Genomic DNA, 24,989 nt, shown 5'->3' on the forward strand with positions numbered 1-24,989 from the left:
AAGGCAACAATGTATCAGTTGATGAGCCAAAGTTTAAGCAGCCGAGTGTTTTCATGCTGATTTTTAGCCCTACATTGTCAGTGTTCATTAAGCTGTGTGAGCATGAACTAGAGCAATATTTTAATGCAGATAGGGAGAAGAAATTTCGTAACCTTACTGCAGCACAGAGAACAACGTTACATGATTTGATGAATAATGAGAATATCGTCATAAAACCCGCTGACAAGGGGGGTGCAGTAGTTGTTATGAATAAACAAGATTATTGTTCTAAATTTAGTATTTTACTCCGAGGGATCTACATTTTTAGAATTATCACCTGTCATGATAAAGAATTATATAGATGAGGTGCATAAAAATGTTAGAAATCTAGCGTTCATAGGGCTTATAGATGGAGAGTTAAAGCATTTTTTAACAACTCTCCATCCAGTTGTACCTGAATTTAAAGCTCTACCCAAGATCCATAAGAATGCTGTAGACCCACCCCTGAGACCCATCGTCTCAGGTAGGGTTTGGGTCACTGAGCATGCGTCAATTTGGGTGGAATGTGCTCTTAAACCTATATTAGAACTTATTCCTAGAATCTTAAAAGTTGCAGCACAGTTCATATGCTCTTTGTCTGATTTTCCGAAGGCAAATAATGAAAAAGAATATATATTTGTTACATTAGATGTTAACCTTTTTACAGTTATTGGCAATGGGTATGGAACTGAGGCCATTGAGAGGTTACTACTCAATAAGATTCAACTTAATAGTGATGAGATACAGACAATATGTAAGTTGTTGACTATGGTACTTGAGAATAATATATTTATTTGCCAAGGGAAATATTATAGACAACAGCGAGGTGTTGCCATGGGCACACCTTGCGCAAATTCATATGCCAACCTTGTGTTGGCATATTGAGAAGATCGCACTATATTTGAGACTGCACATACATGATCTAACAAAGTGTGCTTTTATGCATGTTTTGTGGATGATGTTTTTTTCTTGTGGAATGGTACGGAGCAAGAATTAAGAGCTTTCATCACATATTTGGAAGACCATTCTGCATTTTTTTAGATTTTCTATGAATTATTCAGCATCCACGATAGATGGTTTGGATGTTAGGCTTCAAAAAGAAGGGAGTAGGGTGATTACATCATTATACAAGAAAGATTGTTGGCGTAATAGTCTTTTAAGCTTTGACAGTATGCATCCACGACATACCTTTGAGAATGTTGTCAAGGGTTAGGTCTGCAGGATTTCAAGGATCTGCAGTGATGATAAAACCTTTCAAGTAGAAGTGAATTGTTTTCAAGCAAATCTATTAGAGAGGATATACACACAAGAAAGTGATACCATTAATAAACTGCACTAAATCCAAATGCAACAATATAGCAAAACCATGGCTGTTTAAGAACATGGGGGAAATTGTGAATGAGCGTAAAATGCCATTTATTAATAAAGATATGGAGGAAGAGAGAGTTAAAATGGTACTAACATATAGTAGTGATGTAGGGTAATATATGTGATATCATTAAACGAAATTGTCAGGTATTGCATACAGATCCGAAACTCAGAGTTTTTGGGACATACACCCAACTTTGTATTTAGGAAGAACAAAAACTTGAAAGATTTACTTTGTAAGGAATCTATTACTTGTGGAAGAAGCTCTATTAAAATACATAAGAAGGGAACATATCCATGCCATTGTTGTAAGGCATGCAGTTTTATTTTACAGACCCAGGTCTTTGTGCATCCAAGAACCAACAAGCAAATATATATTTAATGGCTATCCTGACTGTAGAACATGTGGTCTTATTTATATAGCAGTTTGCCAGAAATGCGATACTTACTATGTTGGAAAAACTAATAATATGCTTAAGACTAGGATATTTCATCATCTATCAGATATCAGGAATAGTAATGAACATAATGCACTGGCACAACATATAAAAATGAATGAAAGTCACTCATTTAGGTTCATGGTAATACAGGTTATTATGCTTAACACCAGGGGGGGTTACATATTTAATGAGACAGAATGTGCAGAGACCAGGTGGATAGTGAGGCTAGGAGCGGATAAGCCGCCAGGTATCAATGCCTTTGTACCTTTAAAACCCATCCTCAAGAAAAGGAGGGTAAAATACTGCAATGTGATAGGATGTTAGGTAATTTAAAAATGGTCTTTTTAGTTTGTTTTATCTGATGTTGGGCATATGGCCTGAAAGCTTTTATTTTAACTGTGCATTTTACCAAATAAATGTTTTCTTGACTTGACGTGGAGTGTTCTGCCTTATTGCTGTTTCCAAGGACTGATATTGTTTTTGGCAAGAGTACCTTAGTGCAAAAAGATTTTTCTTTTTTCATGTTGTGTGTGTGCAATGCATATTCGTCTATCAGGAAATACTGCCTTGCGGGACTTACTAATTGGTCGAGAAATTTAACTGTCCTTGGTTTGCTAACAGGGTGATCCTGTAGGTTCCGAATACTTTTTCTCCACACAGTGTTTCTTTATAAAACTAATTTGAGTAGAAGGTTGCCCTAGCACCTCATCTGCTGATAATGTTACCTGTCCAGACTCCGTTGGGGTGGTGGGATTACTGGGGAGATTCTTTTCTCCATTGCTGCCTGAGACAATGACAATGATAACTAGAAGTTATTTTCTTAGACGTAAGATAAGGTCTTAGTTCATGGCATCAGTCTCTGAGAAAAGGTAACCATCAAGTATAATTTTTCCTCTGGTTTTTATTTACTTCCCTTTTGGTTGTATCTATTGCTGTACACCTGTCAGATAGGACTGTTCTTCTTTTGCCCCGTCCCCCAGAAAGTAAATATCATAGATTTTTTTATTTTTTGTTTTGTGACTGCCGTCATTTGTGCATTTAAAATTTATACATCATGTTTTATTTACAGCTGTTTTATATAATTTTTTGCCTTTGTATCTTATGGAGTTATGCTGCTTTCATGTGTTTGATCCTTGTTAAGGTTATGGTATTTCGTAACTGTCAGTTCCTGTATCATGTATATGGCTGAAATAACCAAGACTAGAGCAGTCCATCACTGGTTTAGGGAAATTGGTTGTGAAGATTAGGTCTCATCTGGCACCGGCTTTTGTTGAGGGAGATCTCTTCACACTGTCAACTAGCGTGACCACGCCACACCATTTATGGGGAATGTCAGTCAAGTTAGGAAAGTCCTAACTTTCACAGTTGCTGGGAAGCTCAAGAGATCCTTACACCAGCATTGCCTTTTTCCTTCAAATGGCAGCAATATGAGAATTTATTTACGTATTTTTTATTTTGTTTTTGATGTGTATGCATCCAGTCCAAGTACTGTTTAAACTGCTGGTTAAATAAAGTTGCTGTCAACGCAGGTGTTTATTATTGATGTGAAACATTTTTGCTCTGTTTTTCTATTAAACTTCTTACTTGCCTGTCTGCTTTTCAGTGTTGAGCTGGTGAACTCTTGGCTTTCCCTCGTAGTACAAAACCAATCTGACTTTTCATGAAATGTTTATGCCTCATACCTCTCACTCCCTCAGAGCAAGAAATCTGGACAAAGCCAAAACTAATGGTGGGACAAAGGCACAAAAATAGTGACAGATGTTAAATATTTACTCCTGTAAACTCGTATAGTTGCTAGAATAACATTATGTATTTTCTGAGCTATGAAGTCTGAAATTCAAATGTCTGACATTGTGTATTATTAAGTAACTTCAATTTTCATGTTGGTATCGCACAATTCCATTAGAATGGGCAGGGCTACACAATTATGTATGCAAATTTTATGTTAATCAGCATTCTGATTTTGGCCAGTTGTACCTACTTTTCATGGGCCTTTGTCCAGATTTTTGATTTCCAGGTTGAGAGGTATGATCATATTGCACATCTGATACGCTTTCCTAGTTTGTAGGTTCACATGATGGCGATAGTTTAACTTGTGTGAGATAATGACCCACAGAGTATCGAAGCAAACACAATCAGAAATGAATGCCTGTCATATAGTATAATGTTAGTTAATATTTTTTTCCACTTGTAAATAGTTTTTCTTTTTTCCATGTGTATATAGTTTGCATTTCTTAGCAGTGCATTTCATATTGCTTAGTTTCACATTTGTTTTGCTTGACTAGTACCAGTAGTTTGTTACCATACAATTGGATAACTGCCTGATCCTAGACAGTTGCTATAGCACCCACTATTTCAGAGTCGTCAGCAAACTTAAGACATCCAGCATGTGCACTTACCTGGAAATGTTGACATAAAAACTAAGACCAGGAAATACCCAACACTGCTGGCCCCTTTGATATCCCCCCTGTTGATTTTATACTCCTAAGCGAGAACTCCTTATATTCTTTCTTCTGATTTTCCTAGTCATACTGTGCTTGTTAGTATCACAGCTTCTCCATTTATTTCTATGTAATTTGCTCCCTCCCTTTTCTAATAATCTCACCTTCAGTTCTTTTATCTTGTGTAAAATATTCAATATTTTAATTACAACTGGTTTAAATTTTTATTTCCATTTTCTAGTAATAGCTTTTTTGGCAGTTGATAGCATTAAACTTCACAAGGTCTTAGTATGGCTAGGCAGTCCAGCTCAAAACAATAATTTCCTTAGTTTCAACAATTTGCTCCCCTGATATTTCTGACAAAAGTACTTTGTGTAGAGAATTTTTAAAATCTGTCAGATTGTTAGTCTCAAAAACATTTCTAATTACCATTTACTGTCTTCCTGAGGAAAAAATTACTTCATGTCAAAATTCCTAAACCTTCGGAACTTTGTTACATACTTGGGAGCCTTATAAATTCCCTTTCCATTTTCTCATTATAATCTTTTCTAACATCCTGTCATTGATTCTTATAGTTCTCATGAAATATTTATATGCTGTACTAAGACTCAAAAACTCTTGTCAGAGCTGGTCTTTCTCTTAACACTCTCCAGTCACTTTCTCTTTTGCCTGTACTGTTTTATCAATCCATGGTAGGGAAGGCAGTCTCTCCAGTCATGGAGTTCTTGATTATATTTTTTTCATATCTACAAGTATATAACCTTTTACAAGATTTATTAGTGGTAGAGGATAGGTTTCTGAGGGAAAATCATCCTAAAACATATGTCATGGTATGAATTACCTTAGTTTTCTTTAGCCTGATTGTTTGTCATACTCATAAATGGAAGACTTACTACTACATCCAGGTTTGCATTTGCATTTTCTCTATTTATGTGCTGCATCAGTGATAGTTTGCTGATTATATCAATAGTAGCAGTCTTTTTAGTTTACATGTGTACTGGAACAAGAAATGGAAGGTGAATTTGATCATCCTGCTTCCACCATAGTCAGGAAATCCTATCTGGCTAAGATAATTTCCAAAGGAGTACCTTCAAGATCCAAAGATGTCAGATTACTGTTGAAGTCTTCCCTTGTCAGACCCATCATTGAATACATTGCCTCCTTTGGCATGTGCACAAACAAGCATATTGCACAACTGTAGAGACCGCAAGAATTTTACTGAAAAAGTTAAAGGTCTTGAATCCTTCAACTATTCTGCTAGATTACCAAAAGTCTCTTTATACTCTGTGGCCTACCAGGCTGCTCCGATGTGACCTATGTTTCGTTTTTCGAGCCATGAAATATCAAATCCCATTTGACATCCTGTTTCTTCACAAAAGTAGTGTCTGTACAAACAGCTGTAATAGGGACCCAAATTTACACCAACAAATAAGTAAAACTCACAGAAGGAGTCGTTTCCTAACTTAATATTCTCAGCCAGTGGAGCAATTTACCGTTAAGGCTATTTTGATGATTGGATGGATAGCTGTAAATTTACATCAGGGTTAACGTGTGGTGCTTGTTGTGGGAGGTGGGCACTAATGAAGTAAAGGACTGCTTCAACTTAGTCCCTATGATAGCTTACTTAGCTTTGTTCCACTGCCTGCTGTTATGATCCCAGAAATATTTTTATTCGTATTCGTCAGCATGTCTGAAAGCCTGTAGAAGCTGCCTTGTGTCAAATTTTGACGTTTGCCTAGTCCCGTAAAGCGTAAGTGTATTGTTAACCTTGATAGATAATTATATAACTTCGGGATCAACAAGGCACTGCAGTAGGAAGGATTTTAATTTTTTATACATGTGTGGATATCCTTTTGAAGTCTTCCTAAAGTTGTGATATACCACAAATCACTTTTGTTCAAGGTGTTCGTGAGTTAATGATCCAGTTTCCATACTTATCAGGACTTCAGGTTCTGTGATGGGAATTTCATTTTCTTGGTCAGTTAGTCTGTTTAGACTTTGCATTGCATACTGAGAATTTTTCCTCTCATAATCAGCTGCCTTTGCTGTAAGGAATTAACTTGTAGCTCTTAAAAGAGATTTCACTAATCTCATCAACTTAGAATTCCTTTGTTTGTGTAACTGTCCCTTGCAAAATATATACTATACCCATGTATAGATGTAGTCATTTCCTGCCTCCAGCATTAGTTTTCTGATTGTACTATTAACTGTGCTTGAGACGTTAGCATAATGGTTAAGGTGTTTACCTTACAGACACAAGGTGCAGAATTTGATTTTGACATGGGGTAAATGGCTAAGCTTAAAATGACTCACAAGGGCGGTTAGCCTTGTTACTGAGTCAAGGAGATTGGAGGATATCCATGCAGGTCAGGTTTACTGCATTTTCATTGTTGATTGGTACTGTTTATTGGATTTCACTAATATGTTTGGTTGAGGTTTTTCCAAAATCATTGCTACAGCCCCATATTTTAACTTCTGAGTATTTATTGTTACTTTGTCTGGAATCACTGCTTGATATTTTTAAGTCTGTTGCTTCTAATATATGAGGCTGGAATCCTGTGTCTTGCTTACCTGGGTAAGTAGTTTCTTATCCCTTTGAGCATGAAGTCCCCCAAAACTAGATTTTGGTATTTTCATTGGTGTCTCTTTTGGATAGTCTCATGCTTCTGCATGGTTTGTAACATATGCAAACCTGAGTAGGGGGACTGCCATTTTGTAAGTTGTAGAGCAACTTCTTCTTTAGGCTGCTCCCGTTAGGGGTCACCACAATGGATCATCTGTTTCCATTTCTTCCTGTCCTCTGCATCTTGCTCTGTCACACCAACCACCTGCATGTCCTCTCTCACCACATCCATAAACCTTATCTTAGGCCTTCCTCTTTTCCTGTTACCTGGCAGCTTCATCCTTAACATCTTTTTCCCAATATACTCTGCATCCCTCCTCAGCACATGTCCAAACCAACGTAATCTTGCCTCTCTGGCTTTGTCTCCAAACCTTCCAACCTGGGCTGACCCTCTAATATACTTATTCCTAATCCTGTCCACCCTCGTCACACCCAGTGCAAATCAACATCTTTAACTCTGCCACGTCCAGATCTGACTCCTGCCTTTTTGTCAATGACACTGTTTCCAACCCATATAACATAGCTGGTCTCACTGCCCTCTTGTAGACCTTCCCTTTCACTCTTACTGGTACTCTGTCACAAATCACTCCTGACACTCTTCTCCACCCACTCCATCCTGCCTGTACTCTCTTCTTTACCTCTCTTCCACACTCACCATTACTCTGAACTGTTGATCCCAAGTATTTAAACTCATCCATCTTCGCCACCTCTACTCCCTGCATCCTCACCATTCCTCTATCCTCCCTCTCATTCACACACATATATTCTGTCTTAGTCCTGCTGACCTTTATTCCTCTTCTCTCTAGAGCATATCTCCAGCTCTCCAGGGTCTCCTCCACCTGTTCCCTACTCTCACTACAGATCACAATGTCATCTGCAAACATCATAGTCCACGGGGACTCCTGTCTGATCTCGTCTGTCAACCTGTCCATCACCATTGCAAATAGGAAAGGGCTCAGAGCTGATCCTTGATGTAATCCCACCTCCACCTTAAATGCATGCATCACTCCCACCGCAGACCCCACCGCTGTCACACTACCCTCGTACATATCCTGTACCACTCTTACATACTTCTGTGACACTCCCAACTTCCTCATACAGTACCACAACTCCTCTCTAGGCACCCTGACGTATGCTTTCTCTAAGTCCACAGACACAATGCAACTCCTTCTGACCTTCTCTGTACTTCTCCATCAACACTCTCAGAGCAAACATCGCATCTGTTGTGCTCTTTCCTGGCATGAAACCATACTGCTGATCACTGATCATCACTAGTTGTAAGTTGTAGGAAGTGGGGTTATTATTTCATCTCCTAAAACCCTCATTTTATTTCTTTTTTTTCTTTTGGTGGTTGTAAGAGTTGTTTGTTATTGTAGGGCTGTCACTTGAGGAGCTGTCAGAGTCTATGATCTTGCTTTTTCTTTATGCTGTTTTTGAATTGTGGTTACTAGGAACTATTCCTCAGAACTACACATAATGTGTTCCTCTAACTGTACAGTTGCCCTGGGTACACAGAATTTGTCATAAAGCTTTGGAAGCTAGCCAGCTGGTTCAGTCATTGGCAGGATGTCCCATATAGCTTAGGCCTCTGCAACTCCTTCATTGTTGGGGCAGTTAATCAAACCCTGGTTGCCTGGGTCATAAGCATGGCTTCTTTCACCTGTGCCACAGAGCTGACTGTTTAAGCTGTCTATTCCACTAAAGCTTGGAAACTCTGTTTGTTCCAGCTCTGTGAAAACTGGCTAATGTCTTCTCCCAAAAGTGGCAACTTAAGTCAGTAAATTGTGGTCCATCATTTTAAGTAGCACTGTTGCTAAATGTCTAGAAAACAGTACTCCATGGTGTGATACTACAGTCATTCAAACTACTAGCAGACTTCAACTAATACTAATTTTTGAGTAGACATTCTTCTGTTACTAATCTTCTTAACTTTTGTGTTAAATTAACTGACTATTGAGTGTGATGTAGTTGCAGATATAATATATATCTTAGCTCTATGAAGACCAGTGCCACATTGTGAAATATGCCAAACATTATCCACTTTCAAGGTCCCATTAGATTACCAACTGGCTTCATAGAAGTAAAAATAGAGTTAAGATGTGTGTTACAAGCTCTTACTCAAAGAGGTTAGAGGTAACACTGCTGAGTTAATTGTACGAGGTATACTGTAATTAACATTTACAGGTATGTTGGCAAGCAGTTGTAAGAAAAATAAATGAAGTTTGAAATTGTTATGAGTGAATAAGATATACAAGTACTTGCCTTCTCAGCAGTCTTGATACTTTAGAGTGCATTTAATACAGTGATTCACAGTTTACTTATTTATTTAAAGGTAGCTAATGTACTTTTTCTTAGGGCAGAAAGTATGCAAACTGTTGAACATTTGGGAGGGTAATATAGTTAAGAACAGACAGCAGTCAGTGTAAGTAGGAACACTTGCTGTAACATGTGATTTAGTATGGGTAACCTTAATTGTAAAACAGGTAATGCTTGTTGGGTGCAGTTATCGATTTGGAGAAACTATTCCTGTCGGGGGGGGGGGGGATTAATTTTTTGAAAATATTAATAGTTTTGGGCATTTGTTCTAAGTTAAAAGGTAATGGAGGTTCTGAAAATGTATTTGTATTTTTTGCTTCAGTGCTTCCAGAAAAGTCTTGAAAAAATGTGACACAGTTGCAAATGGAGATGAGAATAAGCAACTGCATAAGAGGTCTGGCTGCCAAACATTAATGTGGGCTTGAAAGTCAATTTTTGAAATATATGATAATTGGGAGTAAAAGCTGTGTATCATAATTGGTACTCTTTCCATTCTGTCATAGACATAAATAGCTGTACCAGTAAAGTCAAAAGTGGGGCGTACTGAATCATTGTAAGAAATGTAGGGTGCAAGTAGCAATGTTGCAGGAGATGCATTTGATAGAAATGAGCATGTGCACTTGACAAAAAATTTCAAGATGGACATTCAGTTGAATATCAGGGACAAAGGGAAAGGGAAGTTGATACTGATTGCTAGAAGAACTCTAATTGTGATAGAAGACAAAAAAGAAGACAACAATGGTAGAGGTTGTTGGCATTTGAGAAGGATTAGGCTGGCGTGTAATTGTATTCCACAAAAACTGCTATTGTGGAGCTTAGAAAAATTTGAGGGAAATAATCCACTTTCAGCAGGGAATATCATTTATAGGTGAAGACTGGAACTTGATTTGCAATAATGAGATGTATCAGGGGAAAATGTAACAAAAGAGAGTAGATTTCTGAAGAAATATAAGGGAATATTTAGCAAGGATGATGTGACTTCAGTAGTAGGAAATCTATCTTTACATATTATTTCCCAAGGTGCGGTAACTGGACTGGATCAGCTAGAAATTATATGTTACAGGAGCATTTGTATTTAATTGAAAGCTTTGACATGCATCTAATAACTGTATCAAATCATACCTTGATAAAGGCTAAGATAAAGATGCAAAGATGTGAAGTAAAAATGAAAGACTGACACTTCTATATGTACCTGATTAAAAAAAATGATTCTAGAGTTATTAGGGAGGCCTTTTTTTCAGAAAGGATAGCTAGTGAGTGGAGCAAAATGAAAATGGGAGTTTAAAAACAGAGTAGAAATAAGAGGAAGTGATATGGGAAAGATGTAGGAAATAGAAGGGCTAACAAAGATTAAAGTGTTGAAGAATAAAGGGAATTTCACAGGACAAGAAGAACAACAATTCCAGAGTGCTAACGGGAAAATAAGAGAATATTTCAATAATATTCCTAAGTTTAGAAGGGTTGCTGTTAAGCAACTATTTTTTGAAAACAGCTGCAATGACTTGGGAAAAGAAGGTGGAAAGGGTTGTTGCTAAACTTGGATCAGTTACAGTTCTGTAGGATCTCTCATTATTTTTATTTTTCAGAAATGTAATGAGGATTAGCATAAAGCAGATGAATGTGGAAACCAAGGAAAGGCATAAATGAAAATATTTATGGGGGACAATTATGCCAAGGTTTAAGGAAGATGAGGCTAATATTTAAGCTAGGAAGAGATGAGAGAAAAACTTATGTATAATCCAGTCAATGGTGAAATCTCTGGGACAGTTTGATCATCTGTTTGTCACATTCATGAACAGACATCAGAATAATCCAGTCACTCAGCAAATCCTTTCCAAATGACTAGCTGCTAACATTGCATTCTGTTACAGCAAGTCCAACAAGGCCTTGACTTGGGTAGTTAGAAGCTATTTTACCAAATCAGCAGCTGCTACTGCAGAGTTTTAATTTGTTCATGTTTCTGCTCAGAGTGATCAGTAAGACTGATGGTCCCCAATCTTGAGGCAGAAAAGGTTTCACTCTTTTGGCCCTAAAAATGTGTTACCATCAATCCATGTCATACCTCTCAACATCTCAGTGCAAGAAATCTGGACAAAGGCCCAAAAATTGGGGCAAATTTTAAATATTGCTTCTATAAACTTAGAAAGTTGTTAGAGTAACAGGTTTTGCATTATTATGTATTTTCTGAAGGATATGATGTCTGAACCTCAAATGTCTGTCATTATTTAGTATTCTTTAGTGACTTCAATCCTCAACGATTTGCTAAAAAACATACATTTCATGAGGAACAGACCAAAAATATGAGGCAAAAATCTAGGCATTCTGTGAAAATCTGGACAGTTGAGAGGTATCACCCATGTATGGAAGCTGGAGTCATTTCCTTTGGTGCTTATGGTGTTGCATGGTTGTTTGGTCCATGTATTACAGTTATTCTTTTTGTCTCTTCCTGTCATTTTTATACTTAGACTCCCACTCATGCCTGTAGAATGTCTGCATGCCAGTAGGGTCTGTCAAGTCTCAGTACATCAATAGACTATTTCACTGAAAGCTGCTAACATCCTTTAGGGCTGTGTGACCTCTGAGGATATTAGTTAAGGGGTTCACCCTCTGCTTGAGAGGGGTTGGGGGGGCTTGTCCTACACTCGTTCTTGGACTGCTGATTTTGTTTTTTTCCTTGCTGAAACAGTCTTCACGGACTGTTCCATAGCCATTCAGATATTTACTGTTAAGGTGATCTTACTCAACTCTACTGTTTTTGTTGTATTTACTCCAGTTGTTGTAACGTCCCTGCACTGATGTGTTAAATGTTGCTTGATGCCCATTCTCTTCCTTTACATTAGGAGTTGTGTTAACATTAAAATTGGTCGCATTATCGTTCTGCAATCCGTAAAGCTTTCCAGTGAGCTATCAACAGTGCAGGTGCCAGTTCATTAAAAGTAATCTACATCTACATGGAAAAAAAGGCAAAGAAATGTAGTACATTTTGTTTTAATTTTATTACTGTCAATACACATTACTAAAAACTCAATCTGCACCTGAATCCTAGTAAAAAGGAAAAAAAAAAACGCTTGTCACAAGACATTCTTTTTGGTTACCTTCTTTGAGTTCATTGTGGAGTTTTACTGTCCACTCTCCTACTTTTTACTTGAATTCAGTTTCATATCAAAGTACACATTTTTCTGGAGATGCCATTGTGGCTGAATAGGAACCTCAGCTTCTTGTAATACCTTAATTCGGTAGCGTCGCTCTAAACACACTATGGTAAGGGGATATGTAGATAACTCAAATTTGTTTGCAAACAGACTTTGTGACTGAATGATCCATTTTAAATCTCCTGAGCCGTACACACAGATATCTCTAATGTAATGACCTATATGGGGGAAAAAAAACAGAAAAGAAAATGTTACTTCATATTGTTTTAGTACAGTCTTTAAAACAACATTAAAATATTATTTCTAGGCAGTAACCCCACAATAGAACATTCCTAGTGAACTGACAGAGAAGGACTGAAAAAAATCAGCAAAAGTTTAGAGCTGAAATACAAGTTGTGGGTGAAGTAAAGTTAAAAACAGAAATCGTAGTGTAAACCCATTTCTTGCCTTAACAGTAATTTAAAACTTGGATGCGATGATCATTGTGGAAATAAAAGTAACTGACTAAAAGTTGGAACTCCTCAAGGCTAAATGGAAACTTAGTGTTAAAAGTTAAGGAACAGTTAGTGTAGCTAAGATGGGACAGTAGCTGCCCTGGTTGCAAATTGTTACAGGGTGCAATAAGCAGAAGACAGTCATTCTTTAACACATCACTGGCATTTGAATGCCAATATTTGTGCTTAGAACTGAAACACTTGAGCGCTCTGAGTGCACCGCACACACACAGACGTGCACACACACCACTATGCAGATCCACACCAAAGCCAATGCAAATAAAATCAGTGCTGTTCATCATAACAGATTTTTTTTCAGCAAACCAGTGTTTCTGTAATACTGTTAGTAACAAGGTCTGGTGCCTCCAGTAACCCCATTATTAAATTGGTACACATTTACAAGGCAGTGTTAAAGGCAGGTACTAGCCCCATTGCAGTAGATGGGGGCTTCTTACAAATAGCAACAGGAACAAACGTAATGCATTTTTTTAATGAAAGTATATGAAATTAGGTAGTAGGTATAACAGTTTGTACAACAATACACATTTGAGCATAAATAAAAGGAATACACGGTACATTTTCAAGGAAAATATTGAGTTTACTACATAAGTGCTTATGGTTGTATATATTGTATAAATATTAAATGTTTTTTAATGGTACAGATTTTGAAGTCACAAAATACATTCATGTTTTTAATTAAATATTTTATAGTACTTTAAGTATGGTAATTTATTGTACATTTATTTAATGATGAAAACAGTTGTTGAAATTAGTATTTTACTGAGTATCATTAATATATTTGTAGGAGAATTGAATTAATTGGATACTTGGAATTATGTTCATAGGTAGATACTAGGCTATTGGCCCATATAAGCCTAGTCAAAAAGGTACCCTGGCTTTTGCCATCCAAGAAAATTATTTTCCTGTGCCCCTGTCGAGCAGAGCCACAGAAGTGATCCCTGGGGTGAATTTCCAATCTCCCATCCAATCATCAAGATTTTTCCTGAAGAGTGCTGAGGAGGAGCTTTGTTTGATATAGATAGGTAGTTTGTTCCAGGGTATGGGAAGTCTCTGGGACAGGAATCTATCCCTCCAGCATGTTCTGTTTATTGTGGTGACAAGGTTTAGGTCCCTAGAGCGTGTAGCTCAGAGGGATTGGGATTTCTTTAAGTGGAGCATGTCCAACAGCTCTGGGTTTGACATAGCTTTGTATGTTAGGCAGAGATCACCTCTGAGTAGGCGGTATGCGACGGAGTAAAGCTGGAGTTTTTTGAGACTGTCTGCATAGGGCATCTGTTTGAGGCCGGTAATCCTCTTTATGAGGTATTTCTTCGGCCTTTCCAGTTGCTGTAGATGTCTTGTGAGGTACATACCAAAAGGGGCGCTGTATTCTATAATGGGTCTAATGAGTGACAAGTAGAGGGGAACAATTACCTCTTTTTTCCTGGATGAGAAACCTTTTGTGATGAGGTGTGAAACGTAGAAGGATTTCCTGACTACTGTGGCGATGTGATTATCAAAGGAGAGATTACTGTCCACCTGTGTCCCAAGGTCTCTTATTACACTTTCGGTGTTAAGTAGACTACCGCCTATGTGATAGTTCATGGGTATAGAGTTTTTACCAAAAGGGATGACAATACACTTTATGGCATTGAGCTTGAGGCCATGGCTTTGACACCAGGCATCTGTCTCAGTGGAGGCCTTTTGTAGGATGTCCACATCGTTAGGAGTTTCTATTATGGCTCCTAGTTTGCAGTCATCTGCGAACTTTGTTAGCCGAAGACCACCTATGTTAGCCTGTACTTCAGAGAAGTAGATACCAAACAGGACAGAGAAGTAGATACCAAACAGGAGAGAACCCAGGACTGAACCCTGTGGTACTCCACTTGTCACTGGTCTGAAGTCGGATTAGGAGTCTGCAACTTTCACAGTGTGGGTTCTGTCAGTGAACCAGTTGGCAACCCATCTTGTGACATAGGAATTTGTACCTAGTTTAGTGAGTTTATCTTTAATTCCAGAGTGGGTGATGGTGTTGAAAGCCTTGGCGAGATCTAGATAGGCTGTGTGAACCACCTTACCCACATCTATGGCTTTGGTGACCGCTTCAAAGAAGTCTTACAGGTTTAGGAGACATGATCTGCCTTTTACAAACCCGAACTGGGTGGGGTCCAGAGTTTGGAGATTACCAGTGTCTTTGTTTATAAGTTCCATAATGATACGTTCAATAGCCTTGCAGACTAAGCTCATCAGGCTAATGGGGCAGTAGTTCCTGGGGTCCGTGGTGGTTCCCTCTTTGTGGAGTGGGATAACTGTCTCTGTGCGCCATTCATTGAGCACAAAGCCTGAGGTGAGGCTATGATTGAACATGGTACTTAGGTGGGGTGCCAGTTTGTTCTGTAGTTCATTTAGAACGCAGCCTGGGATGTTGTCAGGTCCCATGGATGCTGTGTTCTTGGCTTTGGAGAGTGTGGTTTTTTACCTGTGCAGCTGTGATTACAGGAACTTTGCATTCTTCCGGTATAGAGATGGGCCCTTTAGGGGGGTGAGAGGGGGGTAAAGTTAGCACTGAACCTATCTGCCAGGATGTTGGCAATATCAGTTGGTTCTGTATATTTAGTGCCATTGTGCTGTAACTCAGAGCAGATCTGAGTGTTGCCATTGAGATTCATGACATAGCTTTAGAATGCTTTGTGGTTGTCTTTAGAATCAGTGGTGATTTTGTTTTCGTAACTAGCTTTGGCGGATTTTATGAGGGATCTCAGCTTCTTTCTAAGGCTGACCAGGGAGTTCCTCCAATCATGAGATGTTACTCTTTTTTGCAACAGTTTCTTTCTTTTGTTGTAGAGTTTATGGCAGGTGATCACCAGATTGTCTTCCTTTTTTTGGAGGATAGCATCTTGGTTCTGTAAGGGATTGCACGATCCATGTAAGTGCTTATAAAGTGCATTTGTGTAGGATTCAGCAGTCGTACCTCTGTTGTCCATCTGCATGGCTGTCTTGAAGTTTGCCGCTTCTGTCTTAAGAAGCGTGAAGTTGGCTTTGGAGAAATTTTTTACAGTGGTTGTGGATGTCTAGGGTGATTAGTTTGTGGTCAGATGTGACCAATGAGGAATTGAAATCTTGCGTAGAACACCAGTTGCCCATGTTGGTAATGACCAGGTCTAGAATATTGCTGCCCCTGGTGGGGGTGTGAATAAGTTGATCCAAGGATTTGGAATTTATGATTTTCAGAAAATGTTGAGCAAAAGAGTTGGTACATGAGTAGTTTTCCCAGTTAATGGTGGGGTAGTTGAAATCGCCCATTATTAGGGTGTTAGGTTGTACTCTAATATTTTCCAGTGTATCAGGAAATGTGGTGGTGGTGCTGCGGTAGCGTTGTCGCCTCATAGCAAGACATTGTCCCGTTCGATTCTCAGCTAGATTGTCTTCTGTGGGGAGGCATACTTGAATGGGGCGTGCCTTCGTTGAAGGTTGTGCATCAGGGATGGTAAACTGGTACGTAAAAATCCACTACCAGTCATTAGCAGACCGGAGTTCTGCTGTGGCGACCCCTAACCGGGAAAAGCCGAAAGGCACAAACATCAGGAAATGAGGAGTAGGAATCCTGGGGCATGGTGATGATTCTGTAGCAAGCTGCAATTTGTATTGCGGTCTTGCCCAGGGTTAGTTGCACTTGGATAATGTCAGATGCATTATGCTGAGCAACTAGCCTGGATAGTAAATAATTCCCTGTATATAATGGTACTTGGATAGACATTTTTTTTTCTGATGAAGTTCTATTAAAGAGAATGAAAGAGCTAAATTAATTGTGGTCTGGAGTGGTTTAAAGTTGTTTTTATATATATATATATATGTGTGTGTGTGTGTGTGTGTGTGTTTGTGTGTGTGTCTATATATATATATATATATATATATATATCTATATATGTGTGTGTGTGTGTATATATATATATATATATATATATATATATATATATATATATATATATATATATATATATATATACACACACATACATAAATATATATATATATGAGGAGCGCTTTATAATCTCAAAATACTGAAATGTCGAATTTCAGTATTTCGAGACTATAAAGCCGAATGTTTACAATAGCAAAAGTTCATAATCGCGAATTCAAATATCTCGAATTCGAGGTTATGACCTTACACGCTACGTAATGTCTGGGATTGTGTGTTGATGGTGCACGGTGCCGTGTGTGGATCTAGGTGTTATGTCAGGTAAGTGAGTTTTTTTATAAGGGTTTTGAGTGGGAGTTAGAGTGTATGTGAGTGTGCTGATATGCTTGATGTGTGTGTGTGAGGGACTGGAGAATGTGCGTGTGTGAGTTTGCTTTTGTTTCCTGTTTGTGCAATCTCTGAGTTAGTATATATAAGTAGGGGGGGGTGTGTATGAGTTGTGTATGTGTGTATTTTTTTTTGTTTATGTTGTGATGTGGGTGTTGTGGTGTATGTATGGTGTAGTGTGTGCGGTTTGTTCGGTGTTTTGAATTTCGCGATTTTGTTTGTGTTTTGTGGATTCGGTTTCATGGTCTCGAGATACTGAAATTCGATATTTCAGTATTTCGAGATTATGAAGTGAATCCATATATATATATATATATATATATATATATATATATAAAATCATGTGTATATATGGGTCTATGTTATAAGATCGAAAGTTCAAAAGACTGATAGTATCTAAACCTCAAACTATTGAAAACATTTTTAATACAGGGGCAAGCCCCCCTGCACACCCTGTGTGGGGGACTGTGCCCCTCACACCCCTTCCTTAATTATGTATACCAACTACAAATTCACGCAACATTGGAGAAGGGGCAAAAATTCCCTTTTTCGATATTTTGCTTGGTATATGGTAGAATGCCACTGTACAGAAGTTACATTGTTGCATACTGTGTGTGTTTTAGTACCACAGGAAATCATTTGCAGATATTTGAGATACTTCCCTAGCTCTGTGACATAGATGTATAAAGCCCTGACTGACACACACAGCCTGAAGTCAGCATCTTGAGAAATGGAAGAGTCTGGTTTTAGATAATATTTCAGTGCAAAGATGTTTAGTAGCTGTTTTTTATTCATTTGAATTTCTCTCCCCAACAGGTTAGGTTTATTTCACCCATGACCTTCAGAAGGCCAGTCATAGTCACAGATATTTAAAAGTCACTGTATAAAGAAATTCAGCAATTAGGTGTCCTGTACATATCAGTTTTGAATTTTATGGTGTTTACATGCTGCAGCCTGCTCTATGTTTGGTATGTGTTAACAATATCATTAATGTCGCCATTAGTGTTTTGCTTCGTTATTAACTGTATTGTTTTTTTTATTATAATCCACATCTGAAGTATTTCATTTCAGAATGATGAGTAGCGATGTGTTTAACATGGAATGAAACAGACTTTTTGCGGGCTGCTTGGTAGAGAGAGAAAATAAAGCTCTAGCTATTTTATTTATTGATTGATTGTAAAGCTGTTGCTTTAACCCAAAAACGGAGCTAGAAGGAATTGATGGGAGTGATCAGCTGATGCCGGCTTGCTCCTTCTGGGGAAGGGAGGCTGTGTAACTGTCAGCATCGCTGATAACAACACTGTGGGTTGAGAAAGATGTGTGCTCATCCACCACAAATGGAAGTGTGCATGTTCCACTGGGGCCAGTGTTTTGGGCATACTTCTTAACAGTCCCTGATTGGTGACTTTGGATAAAAGGTAGTGCAGTACACTTAATTATAATTAACATTCTCTTTTATTCTTTCTATGTCTCACGTTAATACCAGTGTTTAAAAACTGTCTCTGATTAGTTCTGAATTCACCCCTGATTCTGTTGAAATTTGCCCCGATTTATTTAGAGCGATTATTGGGATTCATGCCCATATCAGACTTGCTGGTGGGAATTGATGTGTTTAGGAACAAAACCTGGGAATTCCTGGTGGGATGACCGTTATGATCCTTGGCTCCTGATCCCCATACCTTGTGTCCAGAATGTCAGGAATAAGTGGGAGGGAAATAAGCTGGTGGAGGAAGTAGCTAGATGGTTGTTTGGGAACAGAAGAGAAAAAATGCAAGCCAGAACAAAAAAAAAAAAAAAAACTACCCAGCTTATTCAGTCTTGTCTGGTACCACTAAATATAAGAGCTGGTACAACAGAAAATCAGGCCTGGTGTGATACTGACAGAGTTGCAGCTTCAGATTCACATTGCTAAACTAGCATTTGCTCACTGCATTTTTTTTTTAGTTATCTTGTTTGATGCACAGATTTGGCCTGTAGAGCATAAAACTCAAACTGTGTAGTACAGTTTAGAATAGCACTTGCAGTGTGACACTGTAGACAGAATAGCCGACCTTAGGAGTAGGCCAACTAGACATCTTCCTAGGGCGCCGCTCTAGCAGGGGAGCTTTTTCAGTAAACTGGGTGGTATAAATTGACCAGGATGGGGGGTACCAGGTTGTGGCGGGGTGAGGGGGTGCTGTGCAGCCCTTTTGCTTAGGGCACCACTTGAACTAAGGCCTACCCTGAGATGACAAATCACCATAAGAGTTTTATTTTGTAATGTTGTGTAAAGGATTCCATGTCTGTGTTCTTCCAGATGTTTATCGTGTTTCACTGTTGCAGTCCTACTTAATGGGTTATCTGGCTCCTGGTAGCCCTTGATCGGCCAGAATACCAAAGGTAAGTAAGAATTACGTCTGCTGCCATTGGTTGTAAAGGATGTCAGTGCATCTGATACAAAAGGTGGCAGACAACTTCACTTCCTCAGTCTTCCTTGCCGCGGAGCCCAAAGCAGAAGCTTTTCATGTACGAGTGCCAGTCAGCAGATTACCTTGGCTGGTTTCTGACTACAAGAGTTGAAGTCTACTGCAGCTAAGTACCCCGTTAGGGATCCTCTTTTCTTGCCTTAACGAATGTCAGAAAAAGTTAATAATTGCCTTACCTGTGGAAAGCAGATTCCTCATAGAGATTTTCATTCCTATTTCATTATCTATTTAGGCCTTTATCATGATGTTCCCAATTGTAATCTTTGTGCCTCCTTTGATCCGCATACTATCCATTGTCAGGCTAAGATTTTGGCTAAGCATTTCAGGGTTTGGCCTAAGTTTGTTGGTATGGCATCCGCCGATCTTCAGGCTTTGGATATTCTGAAAAAGCGTAAGGACAAGGACCGTGACAGGCCTCTGAAAACTAAGTCCTCGGATGAGGTTAAGTTGGTCATCAGTCAGGCAGGAGGCAGTGAGACACTTTCATAGTCCCTGCAGTCTGCAGATGTACAACTGCAGGCCTTGACTGAGTCCAAGTCTGTTAGGCCTTCAGCCTCCAGTTTGTCTTCCAACCTGTCTCCGGTCGCCTCTTCTGCTGGAGCTGGTACTGCTACGCTGACTCTGGGGTCCGAGGCCTCTCTTTTGCGCTCCGACAGCAAACTTCTGTCTTCCACTCCTGCTGTTTCTTTGGTGGTTGCCAGGCCTCCCGAGTCCTTCAGGCTTGCAGGTAAACCTTCCATTCGTAAGCCTGTGAAAAAGGCAGGCTCCAGTTCCTTCTGGTTCCCCTCAATTCCAAATGGTTAAAATGGCTAATGATTTGTTAACTCTTATTAGGGGTTCTCAGCCTCATTCTCCTAAAAGGAGTAGGGATGTTTCTCCTGAGATTTTGTCCTGTTCAGGATCGGAATCTTCCAGCATTTCTGTTGATGAAGAGGAATTTTCTCAGACTTTGTCTCCCTTTAAGGATTCAGATGCAGAGAGGTCCATCCCTTCGACCTCTTCTCCAGAGGATTTCTCTTTTGGTGATGCTTTAAATACCCTTAGGTAACATTTTAAATGGGAATGCCAGGATTATCCCCAATCTAAGAAATGGATTAGGGAGCTTTTAGATCCTACCTCAGCATAAGCCTCTTGCTATTCCCCCTGTGTTGGAAGTTGCTGATGATGTTTTTCTGGAAAATTCCTTGTCTCCAAATTCAGTTCCTCCTGCTCCCAGGAAACCTAACAGGTACTACAGAGTCCCTGATTCCCATCTATTTCTTTTCAGGAACCCGTTAGTAGATCCAGAGGTTATTTCTCAGGGCCCTAAAGGAGTTAAAGCCACTGTTGCCAGGAATCCTGTTCCTTCGGACAGGGAATCTAGTAACTTAGATGGGGCAAGAAAGTTTATACCTCTGCCACCCTAACTATTAGGGCTACCAATTGCCATTTTAATATGCTGAAGTACCAACAGCACACCTTGGAGGCTATTAAGTTTAAGATAGCAAGTGTACCTCTTTTGGCAGAGAGTAAAGACATGCAGGATTTATTGAATTCAGCCACTCTGGTCAATAAGCATTCTTTGCATTGTGATTTTGACATCCTTGAGGCCTCCAGCAGGGATACAGCTACTGGATCTGTTATTAGAAGGCACCCTTGGCTCAGAGAACAGCCTCTTCCAGAACCTGTCAAGGCTAAGCTTTTGGATGTACCTTTGCATAAAGACAATCTTTTTGGTAACAAAGCTGAGGAGGTACTTAAGAAGATGGAGGATAAGGTTAAGTCCATGCAAACTGTTAAGGATTTTCTGTAAGTTCAACCCCCTCGCTTTAGCAGGAATTACCCTTCCAAGAGTTGGACCTTACCAGCAGGCAGAACCATTCCAGGACTAGAGGTTACAAATCTTCTATGGGGCAGGCGGCTACCCCTCAAAGGTCTAGGCGGTGACAGGCTTCCACTTCTAAGGTGGGAAGCTCCAAGCCTGCATCTCAATTGAAACACTCTCAATGACTTTTTTCAACTTCTGCCTGTTCTTGTTTGCCTGGAGAGTCCTTTAGGGGGAAGGTTGGCCCTTTTTTCAGATGTCTGGGCCTCTATCACAGACAAATGGGTGCTCAGAACGGTGTCCCTGGGACACAAGTTTTCTTTCCGCACTGTTCCAGCTCCCAAGAGATTCCCAGACATTCCTCCAAACCAAAGGGCAGAAGTAGAAAAAGAAATTTTGTCTTTGTTTCATCTGGGAGCAATATAATCAGTTCCTGCTCAGCAGGTAGGCCAGGATTTTTATTCCAGGCTTTTCCTAGTTCCAAAAAGAGAAGGCACCTGGCATCCTATCCTAGATCTTTCCATTCTGAACTCTTTTCTAGTAATTCCAAAGTTCAAAATGCTCGCTCTGCATCAGTTGCTACCAATGCTAGAAAAGGATTCCTGGCTGGTAACCTTGGATTTCAAAGAGGCTTATCTGCACATCCCTGTCAGGGAAAGTTGCAGGCAGTATCTTCATTTCAGAGTGGGCAAGCAACATTACCAGTTCTCTGCACTGCCTTTTGGCTTATCTACTGCTCCCATCTCTGCACTGCCTTTTGGCTTATCTACTGCTCCCAGAGTCTTCACAAAGTGCCTGGCCCCAGTCATTGCTTTTTGCAGGCAGAAGAAAATTCAGATTTACCCGTACTTGGACGACTGTCTGATTCAAGCAAGTTCTCAGGAACAGCTACTAAAGGATCTGGAATTCATAAAGACTCCTCTCTCTTCCCTGGGTTGCACTTTCAAAGAGGAAAAATCAAAAACGGTACCATCCAAAGAGATAAATGGTACCATCCAAAGAGATAACATTCCTGGGAGCGAGTCTGAACACAGCCTCCCAGATGATGCATCTCACCCAGGAGAAGCAGACAACTCTTTCAGTTTACCTCAAGGACTGGGCAAGCCTGTCCCAGCTCCCTGCAAGGAAATACTTGCAAGCTCTGGGATTCATGGTATCTTGTTATTCTCATGATTCTATATACGATACTGCATATGAGGAAATTGCAATGGTACCTCAAAAACAGTTGGTGTCAACACACATAGGACCTGGATATGATGATCTCTCTGCTTCCATCTCTGGAGATGAGTTTCTATGGTGAGCAACAGCCTGTTTACAAAACAAAGGCATGCCCTTTCGGACACCTCCTGCCACTCGAGTTCTGACTACAGACGCATCAGACTACACCTGGGGAGCACACCTGGATGGAAGATGCATACAGGGACGGTGGAATGCCCAGCATATGCACCTGCACATACATCAAAAAGAGTTGATTGCTGTTCAACAGGCCTTACTAGCTTTCAATCATCTTCTTTCACCAGGGACCCTGCTCATCCGAACCGACAACACCACAGTCATGTGGTACATCAACAAGCAGGGAGGGACCCACTCTTACCCCCTGTGCAGACAAAGCGTGAATCTTTGGTCCATGGCAGCATCCCTGGATCTGCATCTCCTAGCTCAGCTTCTTCCAGGAGGGCTCAATGTTTTGGCAGACCAGTTGAGCAGGCGAACCCTGGATCCCCATGAGTGGCAGCTGAACAGAGCAGTTTTTTACAGAATCATTCAACGTTGGGGCACACCTCAGGTGGATCTTTTCTCCTCCCCAGACAGCCATCTACTCCCTCTCTTTTGCACCAGACAGCATCACAATGGAGCCTGGGGAGTCCTTCACTTGGACATTGTTATCAGTTTATGCCTTTCCTCCTCTTCTACCCAGAGTATTATTGAAGATCAGGGACAAATGACCAAGGACTATTTTCATAGCTCCAGACTGGCCCAGACAGCATTGGTATCCACTGCTTCGCAGTCTCTCCCAGTTTCCTCCATGGCATCTTCCTCTGAAGCCAGACCTTTTGTTTCATGAAGGGGGAAATCATCCTGCATCCTCATCTTCAGTCCCTTCATTTGGCAGCATGGCTCATTGTATAACTCTATCCTTATCTTCTTCCCTTTCCCAGCAGGTGGTTGATGTGCTGAGCGAGGCCAGGAGGCCTAGCACTAGGAAGTCCTACGCTGGCAAATGGGAAAGGTTCTCTCATTGGATGCAGGCTAGAGGGGAGTCTTCTTCATAGCCTACCCTTTCTCTGATCTTGGAATACCTGGCTGAATTGCTTCAGGGTGGTCTTTCTTTTTCGTGTGTCAAGCTCCATGCTTCAGCCATTTCTGCTCATTGTTCTGTTGAACAACCCATTTTTTCTCATCCCCTGATGAAAATGTTTCTCAGGGGTGCTTGCAACTTAAAACCTCCCAGAAGGGCACCTACTTACTCCAGCCTGGGATCTTAATTTTGTTCTAGAGAAACTCACTCTTCCTCTTTCTGAGCCAGCTGCCACTGCAGATTTAAAGTTTCTCTCTTGGAAGACTGCCTTCCTCTTGGCTGTAACATTCCTGGGAGCGAGTCTGAACACAGGAAGGATGTTCTTCATCTCACATTGCTGCAGTCCTTACACTTGGGTAGTCCGCTGTCCTCGGTCGGCCCGAATATCAAAGTATTAGGCTGACGTCGGTCAAGGCGCTTAAGACTGACATCAGGACGTCAGGGTACAAATGCGCATGACCGACATCATATCCTCAGTCTTTTTTGCCGCATGGTCCGATGCAGAAGCAGCGTTGCAAGTGCCGTTCGGCGTTCTGAAATTTTTCGAATTCGGAGTTTCAGACCGAGTCAAAGTTGGCTAAGTACCCCGTTGGGGAATATTTTAGTTTTTTCTTGCCTCAGTGGTTTACCGGATGTCAGAAAAAGTGAATAACTGTATTTCTTGTGGGAAGCAGATACCGCATAGAGATTATCATACTTTGTGTATTCCTTGTTTGGGGCCTGAGCACGACGTTGTTGGGTGTCGCTTTTGTGCTAGGTTCAATAAGCGCACTATTAAGCGAAGGTTAGATTGTGCCAGGTTGGTCTTCAGGAAGCGGTGCAATTATAATATGCCGTCGGATGATCGGCCCGCTTCTTCGAAGAAGCGCAAAAACAAAGCAGCTAAACCCAGGCAAGAAGAGTCGTCCGTACCGGACGCCGGTTCTTTAGAGGCGTCAGTGGAACCGGTGGTTCTGCCGGAGGCTTCTCTGGAGTCCCAGGGGGAGACTTTGATATTGCAGGATGTGGCCTCTAAGGAGGCAGGTCAGGCTGAAGGGGCTTCTCAGGTTACTGTACTCCCCTCCCTTCCTAGGGTGGTTAGGCCCTCTCCTTCTGTTTCCAAGGCTTCTCCCAGAGGCAGGCCAGGTTTAGCTTCTGTTGGTGTCACTCCTAGTTCAACAGGATCTGTGCCCAAGAAGCACATGCTTAAAGTGGCAGAAGATTTAATTACTTTGATTAGAGGTTCTTTGCCCCCTCCTGATAAGAGGCCTAGGGTGGAACCAG

At 40.3% G+C, this 24,989-nt stretch overlaps 2 protein-coding genes across 2 annotated transcripts in view; one reads left to right on the forward strand and one right to left on the reverse strand.

Moving 5' to 3' along the window:
• RTF2 (replication termination factor 2) overlaps positions 1–24,989 on the forward strand; it is a 1,259,727-nt gene that overhangs the window by 872,567 nt on the left and 362,171 nt on the right. The window lies entirely within an intron of this gene.
• Positions 12,184–24,989, reverse strand: part of LOC122816953 (beta-1,3-galactosyl-O-glycosyl-glycoprotein beta-1,6-N-acetylglucosaminyltransferase 7-like) — a 128,113-nt gene continuing 115,307 nt past the window's right edge. Inside the window, exon 4 of the mRNA XM_044090047.1 lies at positions 12,184–12,576. Coding sequence (XP_043945982.1) covers positions 12,341–12,576 — 236 coding nt within the window. The 3' untranslated portion in view covers positions 12,184–12,340. The remainder of the gene's footprint in view (positions 12,577–24,989) is intronic.

This window comes from Protopterus annectens, chromosome 12.part0, assembly GCF_019279795.1.
Source record: "Protopterus annectens isolate FY-2018-M chromosome 12.part0, PAN1.0, whole genome shotgun sequence".
Lineage (NCBI taxonomy): Eukaryota > Metazoa > Chordata > Ceratodontiformes > Protopteridae > Protopterus > Protopterus annectens.